At 42.2% G+C, this 25,641-nt stretch overlaps 1 protein-coding gene across 1 annotated transcript in view; it reads right to left on the reverse strand.

Moving 5' to 3' along the window:
• The window catches only part of RBFOX1 (RNA binding fox-1 homolog 1), a 1,071,989-nt gene extending 1,049,145 nt beyond the window's left edge, over positions 1-22,844 (reverse strand). Inside the window, exon 1 of the mRNA XM_056503454.1 lies at positions 22,629-22,844. Within this exon, the coding sequence (XP_056359429.1) occupies positions 22,629-22,844 (216 nt within the window). The remainder of the gene's footprint in view (positions 1-22,628) is intronic.
• Positions 22,845-25,641: the final 2,797 nt, after the last annotated feature.

Consider the following 25,641-nt stretch of genomic DNA (forward strand, 5'->3'; position numbering starts at 1 on the left):
TACATTCCCATGGAATTCCCATGGGTGCATTCCCATGGATGGATTCCCATGGAATTCCCATGGATACATTCCCATGGATGGATTCCCATGGATACATTCCCATGGATGGATTCCCATGGAATTCCCATGGATACATTCCCATGGATGGATTCCCATGGATACATTCCCATGGATGGATTCCCATGGAACTCCCATGAGTCCATTCCCATGGATACATTCCCATGGATACATTCCCATGGATACATTCCCATGGAATTCCCATGGGTGCATTCCCATGGATGGATTCCCATGGAATTCCCATGGATACATTCCCATGGATGGATTCCCATGGATACATTCCCATGGATGGATTCCCATGGAATTCCCATGGATACATTCCCATGGATGGATTCCCATGGATACATTCCCATGGATGGATTCCCATGGAACTCCCATGAGTCCATTCCCATGGATACATTCCCTTGAAGGAATTCCCATGGATACATTCCCATGGATACATTCCCATGGATGGATTCCCATGGGTGCATTCCCATGGGTGCATTCCCATGGATACATTCCCATGGATACATTCCCATGGATACATTCCCATGGATACATTCCCATGGAATTCCCGTGGGTGCATTCCCATGGATACATTCCCATGGATGGATTCCCATGGATACATTCCCATGGGTGCATTCCCATGGAATTCCCGTGGGTGCATTCCCAGGGACCCAGAGCCAGCAGGGGCTGCCTGGGCTGAGCTCAGCCTGCATTCCTGCAGTGGCAGCCCCGGCCCTGCAGGGCAAGGGCACAGCCTGAGCTCTGCAGAGCTCACCCATGACATTTAATCACTGCTTCATTCTGATTTTAGTCTTCCCTTTTCTCTGAGCCATGAGTTTCTTTGGCTTTTCAGAGAAATGATTCAGCACAGGCTGTGTGTGACAAGGGAAATCTCAGCACAGGGCTGGGGTTCCTCACCTGCCCCTCCATCCCATTCTACTCTAACTGTTCCAGCACAAAAAAATTCCAGGTGCAATGAGCAGCAGGGAATAATGTGAAGCAGCATTCCAGGCTAGGAAAGTGGAAAGGAATGTTATCTCCTGCCTTAGCAAGCCTGGTCTTAGGGCAGAGTTTGGATTTTTGGGAGGGTGTGCAGCTGGATGCAGTGTGATTAAACAGGAATGCCAGGGCAAACACTGCCTCTCCCTGCACAGAGATAACTGGGCAGGGATAAACTCAAGCTATTATCACAATGGTCAGGATCATGCTGATTACTCTGCTCAAACAAATCCTGCTTAAGAGCAACGTCTTGGGCTGAAAAGAGAACTTCAAGAACAACCAGGTGACTCCAGAGCTTCTTTCTTGTCCAGGACAGGGACAAGAGAGCCAAATTCAGACCCTTCTCCAGCCTTCCCAAGTTTAGTTATTTATCCACATTTCCTGCACAAAGGAGCCTTGGCTTGCAGGAGCTGATGTGTGGCATTGCTTGGCATACAGATGTGCTCAGTACCTGACAGGAATTAATTCAACACACCCAGCCCAAATCTGGACTCCTGCTCCTCAGATGCCACTTCCTGATTACCCTGAAGCTCACCTAGCTCTGCCTGGCTTTAATTTAGGATGAAAAGTACATTTCAAAAACAAATCTGGAAATTAACATTCATTAATGACAATATTTTAGGCAGGGTAAATCCCTAAGAACTCTATGCCCTTAAGTCACAAGGTTTGGTGAAACTGGGATGGAAGCAAACATTGATTTCTTTCATTTGCTGGAGTTTTTAACTGGAATAGTAAAAGACTCTTTAACTGGAATAGTGAAGGATTCTCAGTGAATTGTGAGTAAGGAAAAGACACAAGTTCCATCACTCAGCAGCTTTATGGCCACACAAATGACAATCCCCTCAGTTTAAAGTCAAGAAGATTTCAAGGAAATTTTTGGGTTTTTTCCCCCAGAATAGAAGCTCATTTCCCATCTAACTTTAGTGTCAAATTTGACATTCAGAAATCAGCATATTTAATCCACAGTGACTTGGAAGCATATGCTACCTCTTTTGATCACCACTCCAAATTTTTTTAAGATCTCAAGACTTACACTGACAGATCTTGTCCACATACTGCCCATATATTTTAAGAATAAGAAACAGCAAAATCCAGTTAAACAACAGTAGAAAAAGGTAACAGTAAAGAAATGCTTTAAGTAGCCAAACAAACTTTAAAGCACATTTTTCAGACACAAGACATGGTGGTTTTCTTTAAAAGGCAATTTGTGCATTATGATAGAGCCAAGTAAAATTGACACCCTTTTTAGTATACTGCATTCAAAAGCCACTCTCTCATATGTATTTTTCACTACAAATGTTATTTCTTCTGGATATATTAATTCTGGAGTGACTTGCATTGCAGCTTCAACACAGCAGTAATTTATAGGTTAGGAAAAAGCTCTAAGGGCAGCACTGGATTTTTTTTTTTTTTTTTTTTCTTTCCAAATATTTCAGAGTCAACATTAGAATCACCTGACTTCCCAGAGCAACACAACACAGCCACCATTATTCCAACTAATTCCACAGTGTCATAAGCATTTGCTCAGTGACAGATATGTGGCCAAGAGGAAGATATCAATCAAGCAAATTGATCCCATTGCCTGCCTTGGAAAGGGACTTGATGCAATTCCCATTGCAGGCACCAGGGCTGCTGGAGTTCCAGGCATGAACAGATTAGATTTGCAATTACACCCCTCATTTCCATCAGGCAAGGAACCATTTGTGACTCCTGCTAATTAAATCCCTCTCAAGCCACCCTATCTTTGGATTCCTTCTACAGCAATTTGCAGGGAGTCCCCTCCAAAGCACATTCCCAGAGCCATGAGAGGCTATTTTCATTCATGAGCTGAATCAACAAGTGCTTCAGTGTTTCTGAAGGAAGTCTGTGGTGTCAGGGGCTCATTAGCAATAATTAGCTTTGCTCTAAAGATTCACCATCTGGGCCTTGCTATTGTGAAAACATAGCCATGGAGGGAGTTCTCTCTGTAGATGTACACTTATTTCTGTTTAAATATCTCATAAAAATACCCTTAATTCACTCTCCAACAAATTCAGTGATGATCATAGCTTGTAGCAACCCAAAACTGGAAAAATACTACATTTTAAATACATGCCTAATGTTGTCCAGTCTAGGACTCACTGTTGCAGAACAGGAGTTTCCTATTTATATCAGCTCAAATGCAGCACAAGAATGTCCAATTTAATGAATTAACAAATTTATTCTGAGACATCTTCACAAATGTAGACTACAGGAACGACACAGAGGATGTAGATAAAAACATGTCGTTAATTGTAGAAGATTATTTGGTTAGGTCCAGCAGTATTTCCATGGAAAAACTAAATTCAGAGATGTTTCACATCACTGGAGGAACACATGGAATCCTCGAATGCTCTTAGTTAAAAACCAGGGTAGAAAACTGTTTGCCTCTGTGCTGTGTGTGTATGAAGCACACTCACCATAACTCAAAACCAATTGAATATATTCAGCAGTGTCTGTTGCTCCATTATTAGGTTAATATTGACTAATCTCAGCATTAGAATGCAGGTGCAGTGTGATGAAATGGCAGCTGCTGCTCATTCTGTGCAGGTCAAACACCAGCTCAGCTCCCAGACCACTCTGCAGAGCAGAACAAGAGGAGCAATCACTTCTGGGGCCACCTCCTCTGCCAGAGTGCTTCAATTACATCTCATTACTGGTGCTTGCATACCAATGAGTCAGAGCAAGATTTATTGTGATGAAAATATATTTCCATACCTACTTTAACATTTTCCAGCTGTTACATAACAGAGATGTAGGATCCAGGCTCTGGCAGCACTTAGTGAAATACCAACACTTATTTCTGTTTAAATATCTGTAGTCCCTTGACCTAAAAATACCTTTAATTCAGGCTGAGGGCCTGTGATATTCAGAAACTAACATTAAATTGTCAGATGCCCTCAGTTTTACACAAGATAAGAATTCTTGAACCACAGAAGGTGTGCTCATACCAGTCTTCACATCACTGCAAAGAAATAGTAACACAATAAAAAAAAAAAAAAAGCTTATATTGCCAAGTGCAAAGCCCAACAGTGAGAAGAATAAAAGTCTGCTTTAAATTTTACTCAAATGAGAAACAATGGGTGTAAAAATGCAACAAGAATCTCATTACTGACTTCCTTTGATTTTGTGTTAGATTCAAAGTGCATGTTATAATATGAGAACCATATTTAATTTCTAAAAAGAGGATTGTGCAGACACCACCCCCAAATGAATACTAAATAGCAAGAACCTGAAGTGACTTCCCTATTCAACAGCAGAGAAAAGAAAGAAAAATTAAAAGAGGGGGAAAAAAAATTTAAAAAAATATTAAATCCAGAAATTTTATTTGCACTGAGTTTTAAAAGAAAGTATGATCATGTCACTCAAAGAAAAAATAAACTATGGCTCATATGAAAGGTTTGCTTAATAACATGGTGAATGTCAGCTATAGATTGCTGCTGCAATATTAAATCTGAGGAATAAAAACAAACAGCAAATCCCAAGCATTATTACTCTGCAAGAAAAGTACAAACACCGAAAAACAGAAGTTCTAAGAGCAGAGCTCACTCATCATATGGCAGCTCCAGTGACACCCACAGCCCAATTGTGGGCCCAGCCCCCTCCTCCTGGAGCTCAAAATTCAAAGAAGACAGAAAAATCTGTGAGCCTGAAGTCTGCTCTGAGAATCTTTAAACCTCACCAGCCAAATCAGATTTGATTTCTGTTTTTATACACTGCAAGGAGGGTTCAGTGCCACTGCATCCTTGTCATCCTTCAAAGCAGTATTTTGATAAATTACCTCTGCCAGGAATGGTGCAGCTGCTTTCCTGAAATCAGATCTTCTGCATTTTTCCCCCCCTAGGGAACAAACTGCAGCAAAGGAGAGGGTTTGATGAAAATTCCTGTGCTCCTGCATCTAGGATTGGCCTCCACTTCCCAGCTGAGAATGTTAGATCTCACAGACCTATAAATTTCCTTTATAAAAGTGGGCCATTTGGGCTGCCTTGCAGGTCAAAAAATAATAGATTTCTCAATGATCACAGCTGCTATTAGCCTGCAGTTCCCTCTGAATAATAGGTCACACTCCCAGGCATGTTCATTTCCCCAGTGTCAGCTGAACAAGGATCTCAGGGAAGAGATCTGAGCAGTGTCAGGCGAGGAGTAATTGATTTGTAATCTTGTTTTCCAGCAGAGCAGGCTTTGCTAACTAGATTCCACAGGCTCTATAAAGTGCAGAGCTATAAACTTGCCATTTTTATGGCACAGAAGCCATTAATACACACATTTGCATATTGTTAGACACCTGAGTGATAAAGTGGCTTCAAAGATCAGCAAATACTGAAAGCAGGTGGTGTTTCTATGATCCTCCAACACATCAAACTCTGAGCCCAGACCTGTGTGAGCACATGGCACTGAGGATCCACCTCAGCTGAGTCTGAACACAACCAAATTCTCTCCTGCTGGAGGCTGAGGAACCAGAGATTGATTTTAACCTGCTGGCAGGGGAACCCCAAACCTGGAGCAGTCGTGCTCTCAGTCATCAGCTATTTCTTGTGCTGTGGAGACACAGCTCATTCTGCCTCTGGATGTAACCAAGAAATCAATCCAGCAGGCAGAGACCTATAGGGAAATGAAGAAATGAAGAATCAAAATGGAAATTTTGATCCTTGGAAATGAAGATTGGAAATGAAGATCAAAAGCTGCAGAAGGCAACTCCACAGACAAGGCAGTGAGCAGGGTTTAACCATGGTTTGAGTAAAAGGTATTTGCATCAATCTTTGCAGTCCTGGAAACCACCTCACCCAGAGCCTGCTGAAGTTTCCCACCAACAAATTCCCTGCTATTGTTTCCCCCACACACTGAGCACGATCCAAAATTCATTCCTTGGAACCACCCTGCTGCAGCTCCAGACTCTGACAGGATTTTCATCAGCCAGAAGGAAAAATCAGATTCATCAGAGCAATGAAAAAGGCACCTGACTTTGAGGATGAGATCACATCCAGCCTATTGTAAGGTGAGTTTTAAGTACAGTGATTGCAGTGGAACTTACACAGTGCTGGAAAGCAGGAGCACACCCAGAGCTGGTGTGAGGAGCTGTGTCCCCTTCTCCCTGTGACATTAAAACCTGCCCTCCTTGGTGATGGAGAGCCAAATTAGGCTGCACAACTGTGTGGGAAAACACAGCAAGAAAAAAAAAAAAAACTTGGAAATGCCTTTCTGACTGTAAACAGCACAGAGGAGGCAATGCACGGCTTAGGCAAAACAGGGGTGACCATGGAACTTAAAAACTGTGTTAACACAGGGTTTTTGAGCACAGAAAGGTCAGACACTTTCTGGAAACGAGGCACTTCTCAAATGATCCCTTCTGGCCCTGGAGAAGAGCTGCCTGCAGCAGGGACCCAGCACAGAGCTGCCACCATTCTCTTGCCTTTCTGGGTTTTATCTGATTCATCACCATGGTTTAATTAATTGCTTCCACATGCTTTTTATTCCAAAAATGGCTTTTCAAAGTGTTTAGTTTTGGATTGTGTAGCACGTTGGTTTTTTCCCTTTGATAAATGGAAGTGCTGTACTTACACAGCAGAAACCCCAAAGAAAATGTAAAGAAGTTGGGGGTTCTGTCCCTCAAAAATGTGCCATTACTGTGAGTTATTTTTAAAATGCTAACTGCATCTGGTTCAGCACTTCTCTGAGGGATGGAGCCTCTTTTATGGAGATGAGGTTTGTGCACATGAGCCCATCAATGCCATCACACAGGTCGAGCCCTGTCTGAGGAGCAGACACACACCAGTAATTGATGTTGAATAAGTTATGTCAAAATTGTCTTGCTGTAATAGTTCCAAGTGTTTACTTGAGCTTCCCAAACCATCTAAATCTTTTATAAAGAACAATGGAAGAAGAGAATGAAGAACTTGTGCAAAATGGACATTCAATCATAATCTCAGTAAAAATTAAAATTTCTCTTCAAAGAACATTCCAGATAGTGACAGGAATATTTTAGCACTTGTCCTCCAACTCTGCTCAAAAAAAAAGAAATCAAGTCAAATCCCTATGAAGTGCTCGAATTCATTCTGCTTCAAATGTTCTTAAAGTTCCTAAAATTCTTTTGTAAGTCTTCTGAAAAGAAAGTAAATTATCCCACTTGGTGCCAGCAGCTGCACATCCCAGCTTTTGCTGAAATAGGAGGTGAGGCCACCTCACCTGAACTCAAGAGGTTATTGATAAACAGGATAAACAAAACTATTTTTCACAGTAAAGCCTGTTCTGGCAATCCATTTAAAACTTCCCTTGATTTAAAAGAATTTTTCTTCCAAGCAAGAATCAATGCTTCTAAGTTCCCAGTTTTTGAAGCAAGTCTCTCATTAACATTTTGGTGTATTCTTGAAATTCTATACAGCTGAAGTGATGGAATTATTTCAGAATAATTTAGCTTCACTAAAAATGCAGCTTTTCATTTACATTCTTGTGTAGCAGCTTACATTCCTGTTTGCAGTCTTACAGATAAATCTGTCACTAAAATATCACCCAAACAGCTTAAAATGTAGAAGTTAACAGAAAAACTGCATCTAAAATTGCTACTTTTATAATATGATTGAAGGCAGATTCATGATGTGAGGGGAAAAAAAAAGAGGTTTACTTACAATTTAATACTTGGAGTTGGTAATCCAGGAGTAGCTTTATGATAAATCCTACATATTTCTTAGAAGATTTAGAGAGTTTCCATACCCACACACACACACTTTTCTCATGCTAATTGTACAATTTCTTGTATTTCTTAATGTTAATCTCTTGGCACATTTTATAATGCTTAAGGTGACATTTGGCAGTTGAGTCCCCACAGATACAACTGTCCTCATTCTTACAGAAACTAATTTATTTTTTTTCCCCACAACAGGTGTGGCCCAAAGAACGTGATGATGATAGGAATTGGCTTCAGGATTCTTTAATTCCTTTATTCTTCAAAGCAGGTTTTGTTTTCCCCACTGCAGCCTTCCAGCATTTACAGTGGGAAGGTGAAATGGCTATTTAGTGTTTGTGGTAGTAAAGAAAAGCAGAAGAAAGCAAACTGACACTGCCACATATATCATAAAAAAAGCTTGAAATTTAGCTCCTTAATCACTCAAGGAAATTAAAATATTCCTGTCTTGCAGGGCACAGAGGTAGGAGGTGAGTCTATTCTTTACCAGCCCCAGTCTCAGGGGAGAGGCAGAGCTGCTGGCCCAGGTCACCAAACCCCTCTGGGGACAGGACAGGGGAGGAGGAGAGGAGGAAACAAGAGCAAGATGTGGGGATCCCTAAATGCCAAGGTTCTAAAAACAGCTCCAGAAAGGACAGTGAGGATGGAGCATTGATTTTTGCCCTCCTTGCAGGGGATGTGATAACAGCCTCAGCACTGTCTGGGTTTGAGTCCCCTGTGTCATTCTGGGATGTGACCTGGCTATGCAATGCTCAGTGAGACATCTTTTATCAGCTCTCACCCATCCCTGTGCCTTGCTGCCAGCACCATGCAAGAGAATCCAAACTGAACAGAGCAGGGAGGTTCCCACAGTGCCTGCACCAAAAAAAAAAAGGCAATTCCAATTCTCAGTTCATTTAGTAATCACAAACTGCTGGGACACAGGCTCACTCTCTGCCCCAGACACTGAAGCTGGTTTGTCCTGCCAGTGGGTTCACACCACACACCTGCACTGAGGCAGCAGCAACAATTCATTCATCTGGGGACATTTTCCACTTTCATTGCACCCACCTGCTGCACGTGTTGGGAGATGTTTGCTTGGAAACATCTCATCAAATCCTGCCCAGGTCTCGTGTTTTAGAGTTTCTGATCCTGTTCTACAAGGCACCTTGTGCTTTGTGTTGGCTGTTCCATCTCCATGAAAACTGTAAAGGAATCTCCCTCAACCCTGTTTTAAATGTATAAACTGAATGAACCCACAACAAAAAAAAAAAAACCTCATTGGCTTCAAAAAGAATTTGAGAACAAGGGGTAAAGTTAAACACTTTTATCTGAGTGAGACATTCTCTCTTTAACACCATTTTCCACACACACCAAAATCCTGTATCTGGTACCAAATGTAACTGCCCTGGGTAACTCTCCCAAAGACATCCTCAGAACACCCACAGAATAAAAACATATCTGGTCTCCTGATAGCTAGGAAAACACAAACTGAGAACCTGTGACTGAGAAACAAGTCATGATAAGGGAGGGAAACCTGCAGGGAGCTGCAGAAGCAGATTAGCTCTTGGTTCTCAGCCCACACCTCCACCTGTGCAGAGGTGGAGCTGAGGGCTGGCACAGACACCTGCAGCACCAAACATCACCTTCCCAGAGGATGCAGCTGCCTCAATCTGCTTTGCTTCCTCACTGGATGTGTTTTTAGGATTTTAGACAATAATACAGTTCTGTATTGCTCTGTTTGAGGGGTGGGTTTAGTGCCTGGCTCAAGCCACTGTTCTGATTCTGATTCGTCCCTCAAGGAACTCCTAATTCAGAATTTGATGTGATGATTTCCTCCCCCAGAAAACAGAAATCCTGCTCCAGCCACATATGAACAGTCTGAGAATAGCTCTGGGCATTTCCTTGTAGGCTTTAATAAACTTTGTTCCTTCTGCAGCACAGCTGGTTCCTAATCTGACACTGCCATGACAAGAGACAGGTCAGGGGTGGAAACATCTTCAACACCATTCCACTTTGTGTGGCTCCTCCATTTCCTCTTTCCCCTGGTGTGTGTAATTTTGCAGAGATCTTTGCATAAAACTTGGGTGGTTTAAGTATTTGGTTTAAGTATTCTTCAGCTCCTGCTGCTCCCTTCCCACCCAAGGGCAGAGCAGCAGCTCTGCCACTGCAACAACAATTCCAGAGCAGCTAACTGCAAATCCAAGCAGAGATTGTGCCTCCAGGTGAGGGACCAGCATCAGCAGCAGACCACTCTTCAAAATGCCATTTTCATGCAAATGCACCATACTATAAAGAACAGAAACAAATGAAACACAAGAAAACAAACATCATAATTTGTTTAATGAAATGTGTCTGTCAGTTCTGCAGAAAGTATCAGGGGGCTCAAAGTTTTGAGCATTAAAATCAGATTCTGGCTCAGGTCTTGGGAGATTTAAGAGGATCCCACTGTCACTTCTGGAGTTTTGCCCTCTCAGTTTAAGTGAAAACAGAACATGTTTATTAGCTGTTATGTAGGAATCAACCAGCTTCCTTAAGCCAAAGCAAAACTAAATTAGATGCTGTGTTTGCAAACCAAACTCTGCTGCAGTCATACTGAAAAGTTAATTTCAGAGGTGGGGGAGTCTGCCTGGTCTTTGCAGGACTTTCTGGCACTGAATGAAAAAAATTTACATTGAATATGTGGAGTCATGTTTAAGCTGTAGCTTATCAGCCCCTCAAATAAAAATGGGCTTTTGTTATCAGCAATACTAAACACATTTCCTAAATTTACATGAACCTTTCAGAGAAACCCATGATACTTTTCAAAATAAGTTTTAGTTGAACCTAATGGAGATGTCTATGTTCAACTTCTATTGTAGCTGCTTAAAAATGGCTAATCCTAGAATATGAGAATTTGAGCTACTTATTTTATGTGATATAACTAACTCTTGGGAAATTGTGCCAAGAAAGTGCTTTTGGAGTCAGGAGATCCTTGACTGAACTAAGTACAGCTAAAAGCAAAGAGATTTTAACTTCTTTCTAAATCAAAGGTCTAGGAGGAAAATCACCCTGCAGAGGAGAAAACAAAGCATTGGTCAGATCCACAGGCACATTTTCTTTGTGATTTCCTGAAGAATAATGGATCTTGGGACACTGCACACTGACAAGAATGCAGATCACAGCCAGCAGCAGGGCACAGCTGGCAAACAGCAGGAGTTAAACACTGCAGTGAGAATTAAATTATCTGAGCATTGCCGAGGACCAGGAAAAGCTGCTTGAACAAAACCTGGCATCCAGCTCCAGTGAGACTGTGACTGGGAACCCAGTGACTGATTTCCTTGGGTTCAAGGGAGCATCAACAACAGTGAAGCACCTTGGGAGCTCCACAACAACTCCTTCAATTAGTTCCCTCTCTTCTGGACCCCTCTGAAAAAAGCAGATTCTTTCCCCAGTTTATTCCCTTACATTTTGTCAGTATTCCCTCACCAGCCGACATCATCTCTTCAGCTGAGAGGCTTTACTTCATTAAAACACAATTACTTGGTGAGGTGAAAGCAGTGACATTTCATCAACCTGCCTCCAAATCCCCTTTAAGGTCTCTATAAATTATAAACTGCCTTCACAAGGAAGGCTGTTCAGATGATTTTATATCATTTATTACAGGTGAAACTTGAAGTTTTTGATACTTGAAGCTGTTGATCACTCCTCTGGCACTTGAAACACTTCACACCAGATTTGGAATTGCTTAGCTACAAGGCACTCCATGGAAAGTGGGTGATTCTGGGGTTTGAGTGATGTTTTTGTGAGGAGAATGGTCTGGATTCTGCCTTGGGCCAATTTCAATATTGGGATAACAGAGAGAGCTGGTGCCACCTCCCTGACTTATCCCAGTAAAGGCTACACAAATGTCCATTTCTTTGAGAATGTTGCTGATGCTATTGCTGAGTAAATAAACAGTGTGTTACCACCTATCCTGCTGCAGACCTGGGAGAGTCCCCATGCTCCACACCCCCAGTGCCCATCCTCCTGCTCCCAGGAGAACCTATTTTAAAAGTTCAAATTAAAGAGGAGCAGAAAGAAAAAAACCCATTTTGAAAGTCCTAGCAATCTCTTGAGGTGAGAGAGAACAGATTTTACACCTTGAAAAACATCATTTTCTCTTTAGCCCAAGGAGTGGGGTCAGAGATTGGGAAAATCAAAAGTTTTTGTTTACAGGCACATTTCATTTCAGGTCATGCCAGAATTAGACATTAATCAAGTGGGGCACTTTGGACTTTGAGCTCAGAAGAAGAAAAGTATCCCTGGCAGGAAATAAAACTGATGCACCCCTGATAAAGCAGCACCAGGGATGTGCACACATGTCACATAAAACACACATAACCAATTCCATTCTGCAGCCCCTCTCTGCTGGCAGCATTCAGGTCTCAACACTGATTGAATCATCTCCAACAGCTCCTTCAGAACCCCCAGATGAAGGGCTGAGGAATAGCACATGAAAGAGCCCCTTTGCTTTAGCAAAGAGATTTAAGAGCAGCAAGATTAGCAACTATGCAGATGGAATTAAAAAAAAAACCCTACTTTAGCAATTTAAGTAATTGTTCATTTTATGAAAACAAGCTTTAAGAAAGTAAACAGATAAAAGGGTGCTAACATTTGTGTGTGTGGAGTTCTAATGAAGACTTCAATGAGAGAACAGAGCAATTGGTGTGATACATCAGGAATTACTGATTTGATTTGATTTTTGCTAGGTGATTTAAGCAAAGATATTACTCTGTGGGATTATGTTTTTTCCCTAGTGGAAAATAAACAGGAAAAAAACCCAAAAACCACTGCAATACCATGCCACAAACCAACTCCCCAGGCTGGGAGAACGTTCCATGGTTCAGGTTTGGGCAGAGGCAGCACTGACACTGCACAGACACCCCTGGGAGAGCTTTATTACATCACACAGGGGAGCCAGAGGCTCCCAGGGCTCAGCCCAAAGTGTCTCAGCCCTGCCAGCCCCGCTCATCTCCTCCAGAGCTGCCCAGGGCCAGAGCTGTGCCCTCAGCCCAGGGCTCAGCCCAGGCTGCTGCTCCTGACCTCCCTGAGCCTGGCTCAGAGCTCACTCCAGACTCCTCCAGGCAGAGATTTCTTTTCCCTGGGATTTAGACATCAATTAATTGATTTAAGCATTAATTAATGGTTTTTTCCTGGTCCCTTCCCTGCACCATCACACCTTCCCCCTGCAGTGACCAGGCAGGGCAGACCCACAGTGGCCCAGAATTTATTTCAGCCACGCAGCTGGGCTTTTCCTGGGATTTCTCCCCTCATTTTGCTTTGGTTCAAAGCTTCCCTGCCAACAGTGCACACTGCACATTCCCCCAGGGGAACAGCCTGAGCAGCTTCCAATTGGCAGACACTGAGTCCCAAGACACCACCAGGATTTGAGTCACAATTATCCAAACTGACCTGTCAGCTGGAAGGTTAAAGGTCTTGGAAAGTATCACTGGGGAAAAACTCATTTGTCAACAGATAACAGGACAGTGACTTAGTTTTGACTTTTTGGCTCAGTTACATAATGATAATTTTTTTAAATCACAGTTAAGCAACCACTCTGGAGTGCTAACATACAGCTCCAGATTGGTCTGTGTGCACAGCTACACAGGACACTAAAATGAATTAAAACTGAGCAGATAGGAGGAAAAAAAAGGAGCTGGAGCAGAGTCATTCCAATTAAGATGCCTCTGCAATTACCATCCCACAAGGATCTGTTCTTTCATGAACAGCATTCAGTGATTTCTCTTCCCAGTGAATTGGGAAGTGGGCATGTAAAAATCAAGGCATTGATAATTTTCAGACTATTTTAATCAAATTGAAGCCATAAATTCTGGGCTTGTCTGACAAAAACACACTTCCATGTGGACAAACAGAATGTTTTGTGACAGTGGCTGTTGTTGGTAAATGAACCTGGAGCCCAGGCCAGAGCAGTGCCTAAACCACTGATATATTAACAGGGGACATCCAGCAGAATCAGCTTTCTGCAAAAATGTTGAACCTGCAAAGAGGCAGCAAGGGCAGGGATGAATTCTTTCAGATGGAGAGCACAGACCTGCAGGATGGAAAACAAAACACATGGATCCAGATGCTTGGCTTATCCAGAGGAGGAGATGAGTTTATTCCCATCATGGGAGTCAGTAACATCTGGTGCAGAACAATCCACTCAGGCTGGGATGAGCAGCTGGGCAAATTCCAACTCCAGGCAAGGATTTCTATTTTTATTCTAAGAATAGTTATCTACAGCAAGAAATTTACCTGGAGACTTGAGGAATTGTCCATGACCTGAAGCCTTTAATCAACAGTGGCTGTTTTTGTAAAAAAATTCCATGTTGTAGCTCAAGGAGGATTTAGGGAGACAGAATTAACTTTTCCCAGAAATCAGGGTCTAGCAGTCAATCCTAGCCTTGAAATCTAAGAAGGATCTGAACAAGTGGCCAAGAACAGCAACCTTTATGCAACAACACTGGGTAATTAGAAGAAAATATTGTCACATCACCAAAAACTGTTTTTGTGCCTGCAAGAGAGAAAGAAATTATCTTCTGCTGCTTTTCCAAGAATCTGGGGTTTTTTGGAGCTAATGTGACAGCTTTCTGTAATGTCATTATTTATTTTAAATGAAGCAAAAAGTGATTAATTCCTCAATCAGCATTCTTTCCATTTTATATGGACTCTTGTAATTCACAGACAGTTTCTAAACATAACAGTCAATGATTCTGCCTTCTGGGCACAGTGAAAAGATTAGGGTTTTTTAGTTGAAATAAATATTTTAGTGAATGAAAAAACATCCTCTCAGCATCTGAGAACAGATGTTGCTTCCCCAGTGCATTATTGATAAGAATGCTTCATTTCCATTTAGTTGTGGCCCAGTTCAAGGAACTAAGACAGTCTCAGTGAGGTGACTCCATACTTTTACATACTAAATCCATTTCTATTTTTTGTGATTAGCCTTCATTTTGTGGAAAATAATATTCCTTGAAGATAGTATGTGTTGAATGCACAGTGGACCTCAGCTAAAACAGGAATTTACCAAACTATTCATAGATAGCAAAAAGAATGGAAACTTTGTGAAAATTTATTAATTTTTCACCATCTCATTATGCTTAAGGGTAACCAATACCATCCAAATAATTACAGGAGCTGGGGAAATGCAGAGTCCTAGCAGTGCATCCACTAATGGCTGATCCTGTGCTGCCCTTGCTCAGCTCTCCAAGAGAAAACAGAAGCCTGGGCAAACAGAGAACCCTTCCAAGCCCATCCAGGGCTGATTCTGTGGTGTCCCTGCTCAGTTATTGAAGGCAACCCTGCACAATCCTTGCTACAAAACCTTGGACACCCACGAGCTTCTCTACCTCCACTTTCCACCTGTCTGCCCAGTGACCAACCCAGTAAAGACAGATCTCTGTTAATTAAATAAATTGTGTCCTTTCCTAGGGATCCTAAAGCCATATCCCTGTGCAGAAGGGCTGACACCAAATATATTTGAAACATGGAGGGGAAAAAACCAGCAAGGAAAGGAGAATAGATTGTATGAGAATTGTGCTCAGGAAATCTTTTTCACTTTGAACAAGTTTTGCTTGTCAGACTGGAAAGGATCCTTACCAAGGACAGCAGACACTTCTCATTGATTTGTGAATCTTAGATAGACCTTTATTAATTAAGTATCAGTACAACTGATAGAGAATTACTTCATTATCTAGCACTTAAAGTCAGGTTAAGTCATTTAACTGTTGCATTTCCCTACACCAAGCTATTTGAAGTTTGCTGGCAGTGACCAGCTGGCTCACAGTGTTGAACCAGTTATTTCCATTTTAAAGGTAACTTAAGAGGCAGAACACAAGAGAGCCATCAAAAGCAAAGGTTCTGGATTCTGAATTTAAAGGATAAAACCCTTTCTAGTGAAGACAAGACTGCCTGTAACTCCTTGGGCTGTTTAAGAAGTGCACATTAAACATCAGAACACATTAAATGCATTCCTGAGGGGGAAATTACATGGGTGGCAGTGCAGCAGATCCTGCAGCCTGATTTAATGGAACAGAATAGGCAACTCTTTAGTAATAATGCATCCCAAATGAGTCTGAACATTGAGTACTCCACAGGAAAGGGACAGCCAGTGAAGCAGCAGCCTGATTCCATTCTCAATTTCTGCATAGCTTCTGGGGCTTATTCCTCATTGTAATCCAGGCTAATGACTGAGACTGCAAATATTTTTAAAAAACTAAAGTAAAGCAAATAATTTTATTAATCTTTAAATCACAGAGACTTGAAATAAAAATTTTTTTTCATGGCTGACATTGGCATACAGAAGGAGAAAGCACAGCAAATAAGAGTGATATATAAATATCTTAATTTCATATCTCTTCTAATTCAACATAGATCACAAATGTCTTCTTTTGCACTCTAGAAGATTTTAATGCATTTGTAATTTCCATCAAAAGTAGTATTCTGGTCACACTATAAAAATTGCAATATTAGGCAATTGATTACTCAAACTGGGATAGAAATGCCCCATGAATGTTCCTTGTCAGTGAAATTGAACTCCCAATGAATAAACACAACTGGCCAATGTTGCTCATGGTTGCAACTGCATGTTGAAAACAGGCAATAATTTGCTGAATTAAATTAAATTTCCCTCCTGACAAAACAATAGGATAATGCACACAGAGCCTTTAGCTTTGCCCACTTATCCCCAGAGCAGCTCCAGGAAAAATGGCAGAGCAAGGTCCCTCCTGAGGGTCTCTTTCTGCCGCCTTCCCTTGTCTCAGGAAAGTCTTTGCTGCAATTATTGCTGCTCAGGCTGCAGAGCCATTGTTTGCTGACACCAGCCAGAGGTTAACAGGATGAGTCAGTTTTAGGAAGAACATTTTCCTTCAACTTGTTCTTGTTCTTGGAATCAAATCCAAACCCATTTTTGATTTATCCACACCTTTCTATCAAAGCTCCTTTACTTTGATTTAGCAAATATTCCTGTGGAACTAATTCCAGCAGCTTATATCAATACCACCAGTGACTTCTAAAGAATTATCTTCTCCTTTCTTCCCACTTCCAAAGGCAAATAATTATGTCTCTGTCCTGGATCACAGAATTTGATTGTGCTCTGAACCAAAACAAAAGCAGTAATTCCAGCATCTATCACAATCTGCCTAACAAGAAAATAGATTAAATCCTTAAGTTGTCCTCTAATTAGGTAATCAGACCCAAAAAAGGAAAGAGAGGAAAGGCAGGTGCAGTCTGCAACACATTCCAAATGTTCTGCTCTTCCAAACACTCTCAATCTATGGTGCTCTCCTAAAACACATCCATCCCACAATGTCTGAGGAAAAAAGGAACTCGATGGATTGAAACACTTTTATAAAGAGGAGAGAAAAAGAACTAAACCACAGCCTTGACAGCAGAATGCTTCAATCTGCTTAGAACCCTGAGAGTCAAAAATCAGCACCTTAAACTGGACCTCAGACAAACCCACCATTCCAGTTTCTCCCTTCTCAAACACATCTCCTCTTTAAAGTTTAAATGTTTTAATGAAATTATGATCACAAAGCCATACACACAAATCATGTTTTGTACTAAACCTACTGTTAGGAGCAAATAAATGTCCTAAACCAGAAAATCTATATGAGAAACTGCCCTAACCCAGTGCAACTTTGTGTGGCAAAGCCACAAAGGTCAAACTGTCAGACTCCAGATCCAGTTCTTACACTTCTAAAACATTCTGTGTTTTATGCCTGTATTTAATGAAAAAGCCTTGAGTTATTGAGTCAAAAATTACTTTAACCCAAGCTACAAATAAGAGATAAAAAATGTGTATTTCACTCGAGCTTAACATATGATATTTAAATGTTTATATTTATATTTATATTTATATTTATATTTATATTTATATTTATATTTATATTTACCCAAGCACTTGCAGGACAGCAGCTCACACAGCTGAAGGCACACACTGCAGTTTCTGCAGTGAATCCAGGCAGAGCTCAGCTCCTACATCCACACCTGGTCTTGACAGAGATTTTAATTTGAACCCAGACCCATCCTTCAAACGAGGGAATTTTATCTTGAGCTGAATCTCCAAGTTCATATCTTAATTTCTAGAAAACCTTTTCTCTCCTCCTTTTAAATGATCAGCTTTTCAACATGTGTTTCTCAGCTTTCCAAGGTATGTTCTTGTACACTTTAGGAATACTCAAATGAATGACTCAAAGTGATGACAAGGTGCAATTTGTTCTCTAAGCAAAGACAAGGGCATTGCATAGCACATCACATCTCCCTGGATCTAAACTGGATTTACAATTCCATTACATCTGAGATTTAGAAGGCTGGATTTGTCACATGGTACAAGTTTTGTGTAGTCAGTTCTTCAGAGCTGATCAGCAAAACCAGTTTTCCCCTCCTACAAAAGTACTAAGCACTTTTTCAGATACTTTCCTCACATTTTCTTTTATGACATGACAGTCCCAAAACTGAATAAAGATGTTACTTCTGATGTTAGAAACAAAAAGTTGCTTTTTTTTTTTATGGTACTTCTACCCTTTCCTCCTTTCCAAGTATTCACAAAGGCAATTAAAAAAATTTAAAACTGCACCTTAATTCAAAAATGCATTAAAGTCATCCTGAAAGTTATTTAAAAGGTAAATTTCTAGCTCTCTCCTGGCACATCTGTAATTTTCATTACACATGTAAACAAATAGTTTAGGAAGCTGTATGCTGCAGGAACACTACAGAAGTCAGACCAAACCCAGGAAATTTAGTCTTGTTCTCTAAACCTGGCACAAATATTTAAGGGGGGAAAGTTTGGTTCATAACAAAGGAGGCCTTGTGGGTACAGAAATATCTTTGCATTAAAATCCAAAGAACTTCACCAGGAATATGGACAAAGAGCTGGTTAAAGAGAGAGAAAAAAGGACAAGGATCCAGGGATTCCAAGGATCCACGCTCCTGATGACCTCTCAGGGGTAACTAGGAGCTACACATAGTTACTCATGGGTAACTGGGAGTTACACACACATGGTTACTCATGGGTAACTAGGAGTTACACATAGTTACTCAGGGGTAACTGGGAGTTACACACACATGGTTACTCAGGGGTAACTAGGAGTCTCACATAGTTACTCATGGGTAACTAGGAATTACACATACTTAGTTACTCATGGGTAACTAGGAGTTACACATAGTTACTCATGAGTAACTAGGAGTTACACAAAGTTACTCATGGGTAACTAGGAGTCTCACATAGTTACTCAGGGGTAACTAGGAGTTACACAAACTTAGTTTCTCATATGTAACTAGGAGCTACACATAGTTACTCATAGATAACTAGGAGTCTCACACAGTTACTCAGGGATAACTAAGAGTTACACACAGTTACTCATGGGTAACTAAGAGTCACACATGGTTACTCATGGGTAACTAGGAGTTACACACACATAGTTACTCATGAGTAACTAGGAGTCTCACATAATTACTCATAGATAACTAGGAGTCTCACATAGTTACTCAGGGGTAACTAGGAGTCACACACAGTTACTCATGGGTAACTAGGAATCACACATGGTTACTCATGGGTAACTAGGAGTCTCACACAGTTACTCATGGGTAACAAGGAGTCACACACAGTTACTCATGGGTAACTAGGAGTTACATATAGTTACTCATGGGTAGCTAGGAGTTACACACACTTAGTTACTCAGGGGTAACTAGGAGTTACACATAGTTACTCATGGGTAACTAGGAGTCACACACAGTTACTCATGGGTAACTAGGAGTTACACATAGTTATTCATGGGTAACTAGGAGTTACATATAGTTACTCATGGGTAACTAGGAGTTACACACACTTAGTTACTCATGGGTAACTAGGAGTCTACCTCATGTCCATCAGCCCAGAAAGGACTCAGCACTTGCATGTTCAATTCTTTACATTTTCTCAGGAAACGCAGCTTTACCCAAATTTAGCAGTTTCCAGTGTGAGCTCACGGGCAGGGTGACAACCAGGAGCTGACAGCTGTGCTCATCCTCCATGCACACAGCTGGAATGGAGTTCTCCAGAGACCTTGGCTGAAGAGTTTTCCCAGCTCTTGGTGGAAAGCACAGGCTCACAGCTCTCCCCAAGGCCAGCTCCCCAGCAGCTGCCCCAAAGGAAGGATTGCTCAAGTCCAGCCTCACTGGAGCACAGGCTTCATCCTGGTGCTGTGCCAGGAGCAAACATCACAGAGAGAACAGTTCCCTGGCCTCGGGCTGTGTGATTCACACCTGCCTCCAGCAGCTTCCTTTGTAATGAAGGCAGTAAAAAGAAGGCAAGGAGCAAAGTGTTGAATAAATACCTAAATGGACAATCCCAGTTTCAGCCCAGGTTTCAGCACCAAGGGAAGGGGTCACTCCAGGTGCTGCTGCCAGCCAGGGCACAAAATCCTTCTGCAACCCACTCGTGCCCAGCAGCAGCTCCTGCTGTAAACTCAGGACGCCAAGGAAGAGCCCACACCACTTCAGGAGCATAAAGCACAGAAAATACACATAGTGTCTGCATCCTCCAGAATCCAAGACCCCACAGTAAGTGGAATAATGAGCTGGAGCAGCTGAGCAACGTAGATTTCTTCCTTCTAAACCCAAGAATGGTGTTGAATGAGGTAAATAGCAGTGGAATAAACAGAGAAATAGCACACACGCTGTGCTGATTTTTTATTACTAGTCCAAAAATGAGTCAAAGACTATAATTTTTTTAAATGCCCTTCTTTAAAGTGGAAGACATAATGGACTACTAGGAAATGTTCCTCCAATGCATGCATTGATTACCCATACCACTATGCCTATAAAATAAAGATTCTTCTAAGCACAGGAATGAAGTCATTCCAGTATTTCCTAAGGGCACACAGTCCATCTTTTCCAGCAGCTTGCTCTCTGCAAGGTGACAGACACTTACAGTCATTGTTGAACAAGCTTTTATTGCTTTGAGGAAAAAGTTGATGTTAACAGAATTTCAAATGTCACATAATTAATTTCTAATAATACCTCCAAATCAGACAGACAGATTTAAATGGGAAGGGGAAAAATATTACTGGAACTTTATACAAAATGTAGTGCAACATCCCAAGCCAGAATCCACTCATGTGAGAGGAAAGCAGACCTTCACTGAGCTTTGATGAGTTTTGAGTCAAACTCAGTTTAATTTAAGAGGTTCTATAAGAAAAATCATTATAAAAACTATTCAAGAATTGATTTTGTCAGAGACAAGCAGTGAAGTAATTGTTCATTAAATTGTTCATTGTTAATATTTTTAACAATCCCCTGATGAAAAGCCAGAATGTAAAGTTGGAGCAGCTACACCAGGTCCTTGAAAGGACAGAAAAAAGGACAGGTATTCACCAGCACAGAACTTTGCTGCAGTAGCAGGACATAAATAAGGGGCTAAAGCTGGCCTCACAGATGGGGGAGAGCCCAGTGACTCAGGTCTGCATCATTTTCATATATTCTGCATTGATCCCTTCAAAGAAAAGGCAAATTTATTCAACTAAGAGTTGTTTTTCAGTAACTTCCTAGGTATTATAGTAAGACGTACCATCAAAAAGACTTTTACTTCAACCCATAGTGGTGTTCACTTCTAAATATTTATCACAAAGCAGAATGGATTTAAAACCTTTACTCTCAGGTAAAAAAGGAAAAAACAACAGACAAAAACAAGGGTTGTGACTGGACCAATTAACTTGCCAGTATTTTGCATTTCTTTGGGGGAAAATAAACCTGTGGTATAAGAACAGGAATGGTACTTCACTGCCTGAGAGTTAGAAAGAGCCTAACTTCATAAAGCATTGGAAACCCAAACCACAGAGCAAAGTGCAACTCTCTGCAGTTCCATGGTTTGGTAAAAAGTATTTCTGCTTGGATAAACAAACCAACACTCTACACACATTTTAAATACTTTTGTAGCTCAGGAAAACTGTTGCATTTAGAGACGACCTTCCACCAAGAACAAACTGAATGAACTATCTTCCAAATGATTTAATAATGTAAACCCTCCCAAAAAGCTGAGCATCTACTCAGCTCCTCAATTGAAGAAGCGTGTCTAAATTCAGGAAACCAACCCCACACTGCAGAAAACTTCTGGATAAAAGCAGTGCACTGAAATCTCCAGCAGCTCTTAAGTGAGCTCTAAGCCACATTCTCTCACAGGAAACATCCCAGACCTTGTCCCCACACCCTCCCCTGCGCTCCTGACCCAGGCAGGCAGCCAGGAAAAGCACCTGGCCCCAGGTGCAGCAGCAAAGTTTCAGCTCTGCCCCGAGTTCTGTGCTGAGCCTCAGGCACAGCAGCCGAGCTCAATGACCAGGCAGACAAGTTCCCCTCCTGCAAAGACCTGGGAACGCTGATATTTGTATAGGCAGCTGCTCAGCAGCTCTTTTTTGGCTAAACCTCCCCAGATGAGATCTCTGACCAGCAATTCTCCTCCTCTCCTGGGGGCTCTGCCCCCATCCCCAGGTGTAAAACTGTGCTGCTCAACACAAATGAATGGACAGGCAGCTAAACAGCCCAAACTGTCCAATTCAATGCAGCAATCCTTACCCAATTTCTAAATGGATGTAGGGAGCTGAAAAGCAAGTTCAGCAGTTAATATTCCTTCTCCCCACGAAAAAAAGAAATCACTCTCTGACACACACACCTTGCAAGCAGAGAGACATGACAGCGAGAGCCAGATAGAAACACACATTCCTGCACTAAAAAGTGTGCAGAGAGGATCGGAAATTAAAGAGGACCACGCTGTGATCCCGGTGAGGGGGACACTGGGCTGCATCCCTCCTGCTCTCCTCGGTGCCCAGTTACCAACTTGAGGATGACAAATAATTTCAGCGGTAACCTCCCGGCCCTTCCCCCTTTCCCAGAGCCGCTGGAGATCCTCACTTACACTTTTGCCTTCCTGCGCTCCGGGCACGGGCTGTTCTGTGCCCGAGCCCGGCATCGCCGCGTCCGCCGCCGCTCGCTGCTTTGCTCCTTCCGTGCCCAGCCTCAGCCTCTTTCCCTCCGGCTGGCAACCATCCACATCCCCGTCCTCCCTCCTGATCCTGCCATCTCTGCCTCGCTGCTTCCCCGCGTCCTCCGGGCTGCCGCAGGAATTTGACATTTTCCGAGTGGTGCGGGTTTAAAAAAAAAAAAAAAAAAAAAAAAAAAAAAAATTTAAAAAAAAAAAAAAAAAAGGTGGGGGTGCTGCCGGAGCTGCCGTTTTGAAGGGATTTGGCTCCCAGAGCTGCGATGTGCTGTGGCTCCCGGCAGGAATTTGGGTGCTGTGCAGGTCCGGAGCCGCTTCTCTGCCGCCCTCTCCTGCCGGCACCGAGCCCGCTGCTCGCAGCGAAGGGATAAAAACCTCCCTGTACCGACCGTGGGCACGCTGCTGCCGCTGCTGCCAGCGCCAAAACACTCGCGTTTCTCTGCTCCCCGAGCCGCGGGACTGCCTTCCCTTAAAGTACAAAATATCAGCCGTGCCGCCTTTAAATCCAAATTCACCTCTGTCCCCCAGGGATGCTGTACCGAGAGTAATCACCCATTAAAATGCAAAGGTGGCCTTAACCCCAAATAGCGTCTTCCAAAATAATTTCACTGCAGGTTTAGGAGGTGGGGGTTTTTTTAATAAGGCTATCCTTACTTTGTAAATTTGCGTCTTATAAATCCACATTCCAAACCGTAACACAAATTTTGTATAACATTCTGGTCCTAGAGCTGTAGGGATGAGATTAAAATGAGACTAGGGCAAGCCAACAGGACAGTTTGGAGGTTCTTTTTGCTCTCTCAGACAATTTATTCAAAACACCACCACCCATAATCAAAGGTATGGTGCAATATTTAAACCTTTAAAAAAAAAAAGTAACCAAGTGCTCTGACACATGGACTGCAATGTGCTGCTCATTCTTCCAACAGAGAAGACAAAAAAAAAAAAAAAAAAAAAAAATTTAGTTCTGTTTTCTCACACTTAAGTGCTTCTAGACTTAAATTATATACTCCTTATATCTTGCAGAGGGATGCAAATCCCTAAGAAGTCCAGGTATGTTCCAGTCAGGAGCTCAGGCACAAAACTTCAGGAGTGGTGCCCAGCCAGGTGTGGATGAATTCATCGAGTCACATTCCATTTTCTGCTGTGCTCAACAAGGTCTGTGTGGCCAGAATCCTAGAGGGAGTTAATCTGTGTCCCAGCACTGATTTCACTGACACTAAGAATTGGGATTTGAGCAAGTAAGGTTGTGTCAATTATTCAAGAATTTACAAACTGGGGAGGAATCAGTCATTTGAGACACTCCAGCCAGATCCACAGGAGGGTGAGAGGCAGTTCTGAGAGATCCCAGCTACCTGCACACCAGAGCTGGAGACACCCAGCACCCTCTGCTAGCACTGATCAAACCAAGGGGTGGGCACTGCCCCGTGCCCAAATTGCAGCTGTGGATACTTCCAGAGCTGGGTGAACACAAACCAAGTGGGCTCAGCAGAGGAAAAACAGAGCTGAGAGGGTTTTTTTTAAATGGATCAAACCTCAATGCCTTGCAACCTTGGCCTTCAATCTGGAGTCATGTCCACTTGTGGTGAGCCTGCAGAAGAAATCTGCTCAGCTGATGGCTGATCCCCTTCAATAAACAAGAGATTGTCAGCCAGAGCACAGCCAGGCAACTACTGCAGCTAGGATTTCACCCAGATGAGCACAGATTAATACAGGCCATGAGTTCCCACACCCATAGAGCTCAGGAGGAAGAAAACCATTAATAAACAGCCCTCAATATCCTCACCAACAGCAGCAGCAGTAGAGACCAGCAACAGGGATTTCTTTCTAAAGTCACATCCCCTAGGCAGAACCAAGAAATCCTTCACCCTCTTTCCCATATTGTTAAAACCTTTCCCATCTTTCCACCTGATTGAAGCTCTGAAAGATTTACACAACTGTTTAAATTATCTCCACCAAACTGCAATAGCCTTTCTTATTTCTAGGGCTCATTCACCACTCATACCTGATTTTTCCATCAGGCAAGCCATTTAATCCTGTTTTCTATTTGAGCTTTGTTTATTCTTTCTTAAACTTGCCATCCTTACCAAAAATACTGAGAGACTGAAATGATTCTGAAACAGAAGTGCTGTTTTAGCTACGATGCACTTCAGGCTCATTTGCACAGTAAATAAACTGCACCAATTTCTGTTGGGGCACATTTCCATCCCAAAGCTTTGATTTCATGGAATTCAAGTGGCTGGCAAGACCCTGCCAGTTGTGGCAGCATTTTATTTGTGTTTGAAGTGCTCGGGCTGCCTCGGTGACCAGCCCAGCCAGGCACTGCTGGCTCCCTGCTCATCTCTGTCTCCAGACCACAGTCAGCTCCTTCCAAATCAGGAAATAAAACACCCACTTCCTCATGTTTGAAGCCTAGCCTCTGGTTTTGAAGAAATGAAAATTTACAGAGACAGAAAACTCGTTTTGGTTTCCAATGAAAATCAAACACTTCTGAAATGTCGACATCTTCATGCAGAGAAAAGGAGAAATGGCAAAGCAAGAAATAAATTCTGTTGGTATTTGTGAGAGAAGGTTGGTCAGGCCTTTGCTTCCTGTTATTTAGCACACAAATACTGTATGGCAGGAATGAGCAGTCACTGTTTTTGTGTTTTACATTGTTTTGTGTTTCTAATTTCTGTTAAAGTTCTCCAGCACTGGGTTGGGTACCAGGCTCCATGCAGGGAGCTCACTTCAGGAACAGGCTTCAAGTCCTCCAGATCATAAATTTCACCAGGTAAAGGGATTTGATTCCCCACAGAACTGATCCTGAGCCAAATAAATCCATCAGCACAAGTCCCCAAAATCCAAGAGGCCATTACCCAGGGAGGTACCTGGAAGTGAGTACCAAGTGCTCTGCACAAACTGCTTCTCGAGACATTTCTGCCCAAAACCACTG

Source organism: Oenanthe melanoleuca, chromosome 14, assembly GCF_029582105.1.
Source record: "Oenanthe melanoleuca isolate GR-GAL-2019-014 chromosome 14, OMel1.0, whole genome shotgun sequence".
Classification (NCBI taxonomy): Eukaryota; Metazoa; Chordata; class Aves; order Passeriformes; family Muscicapidae; genus Oenanthe; species Oenanthe melanoleuca.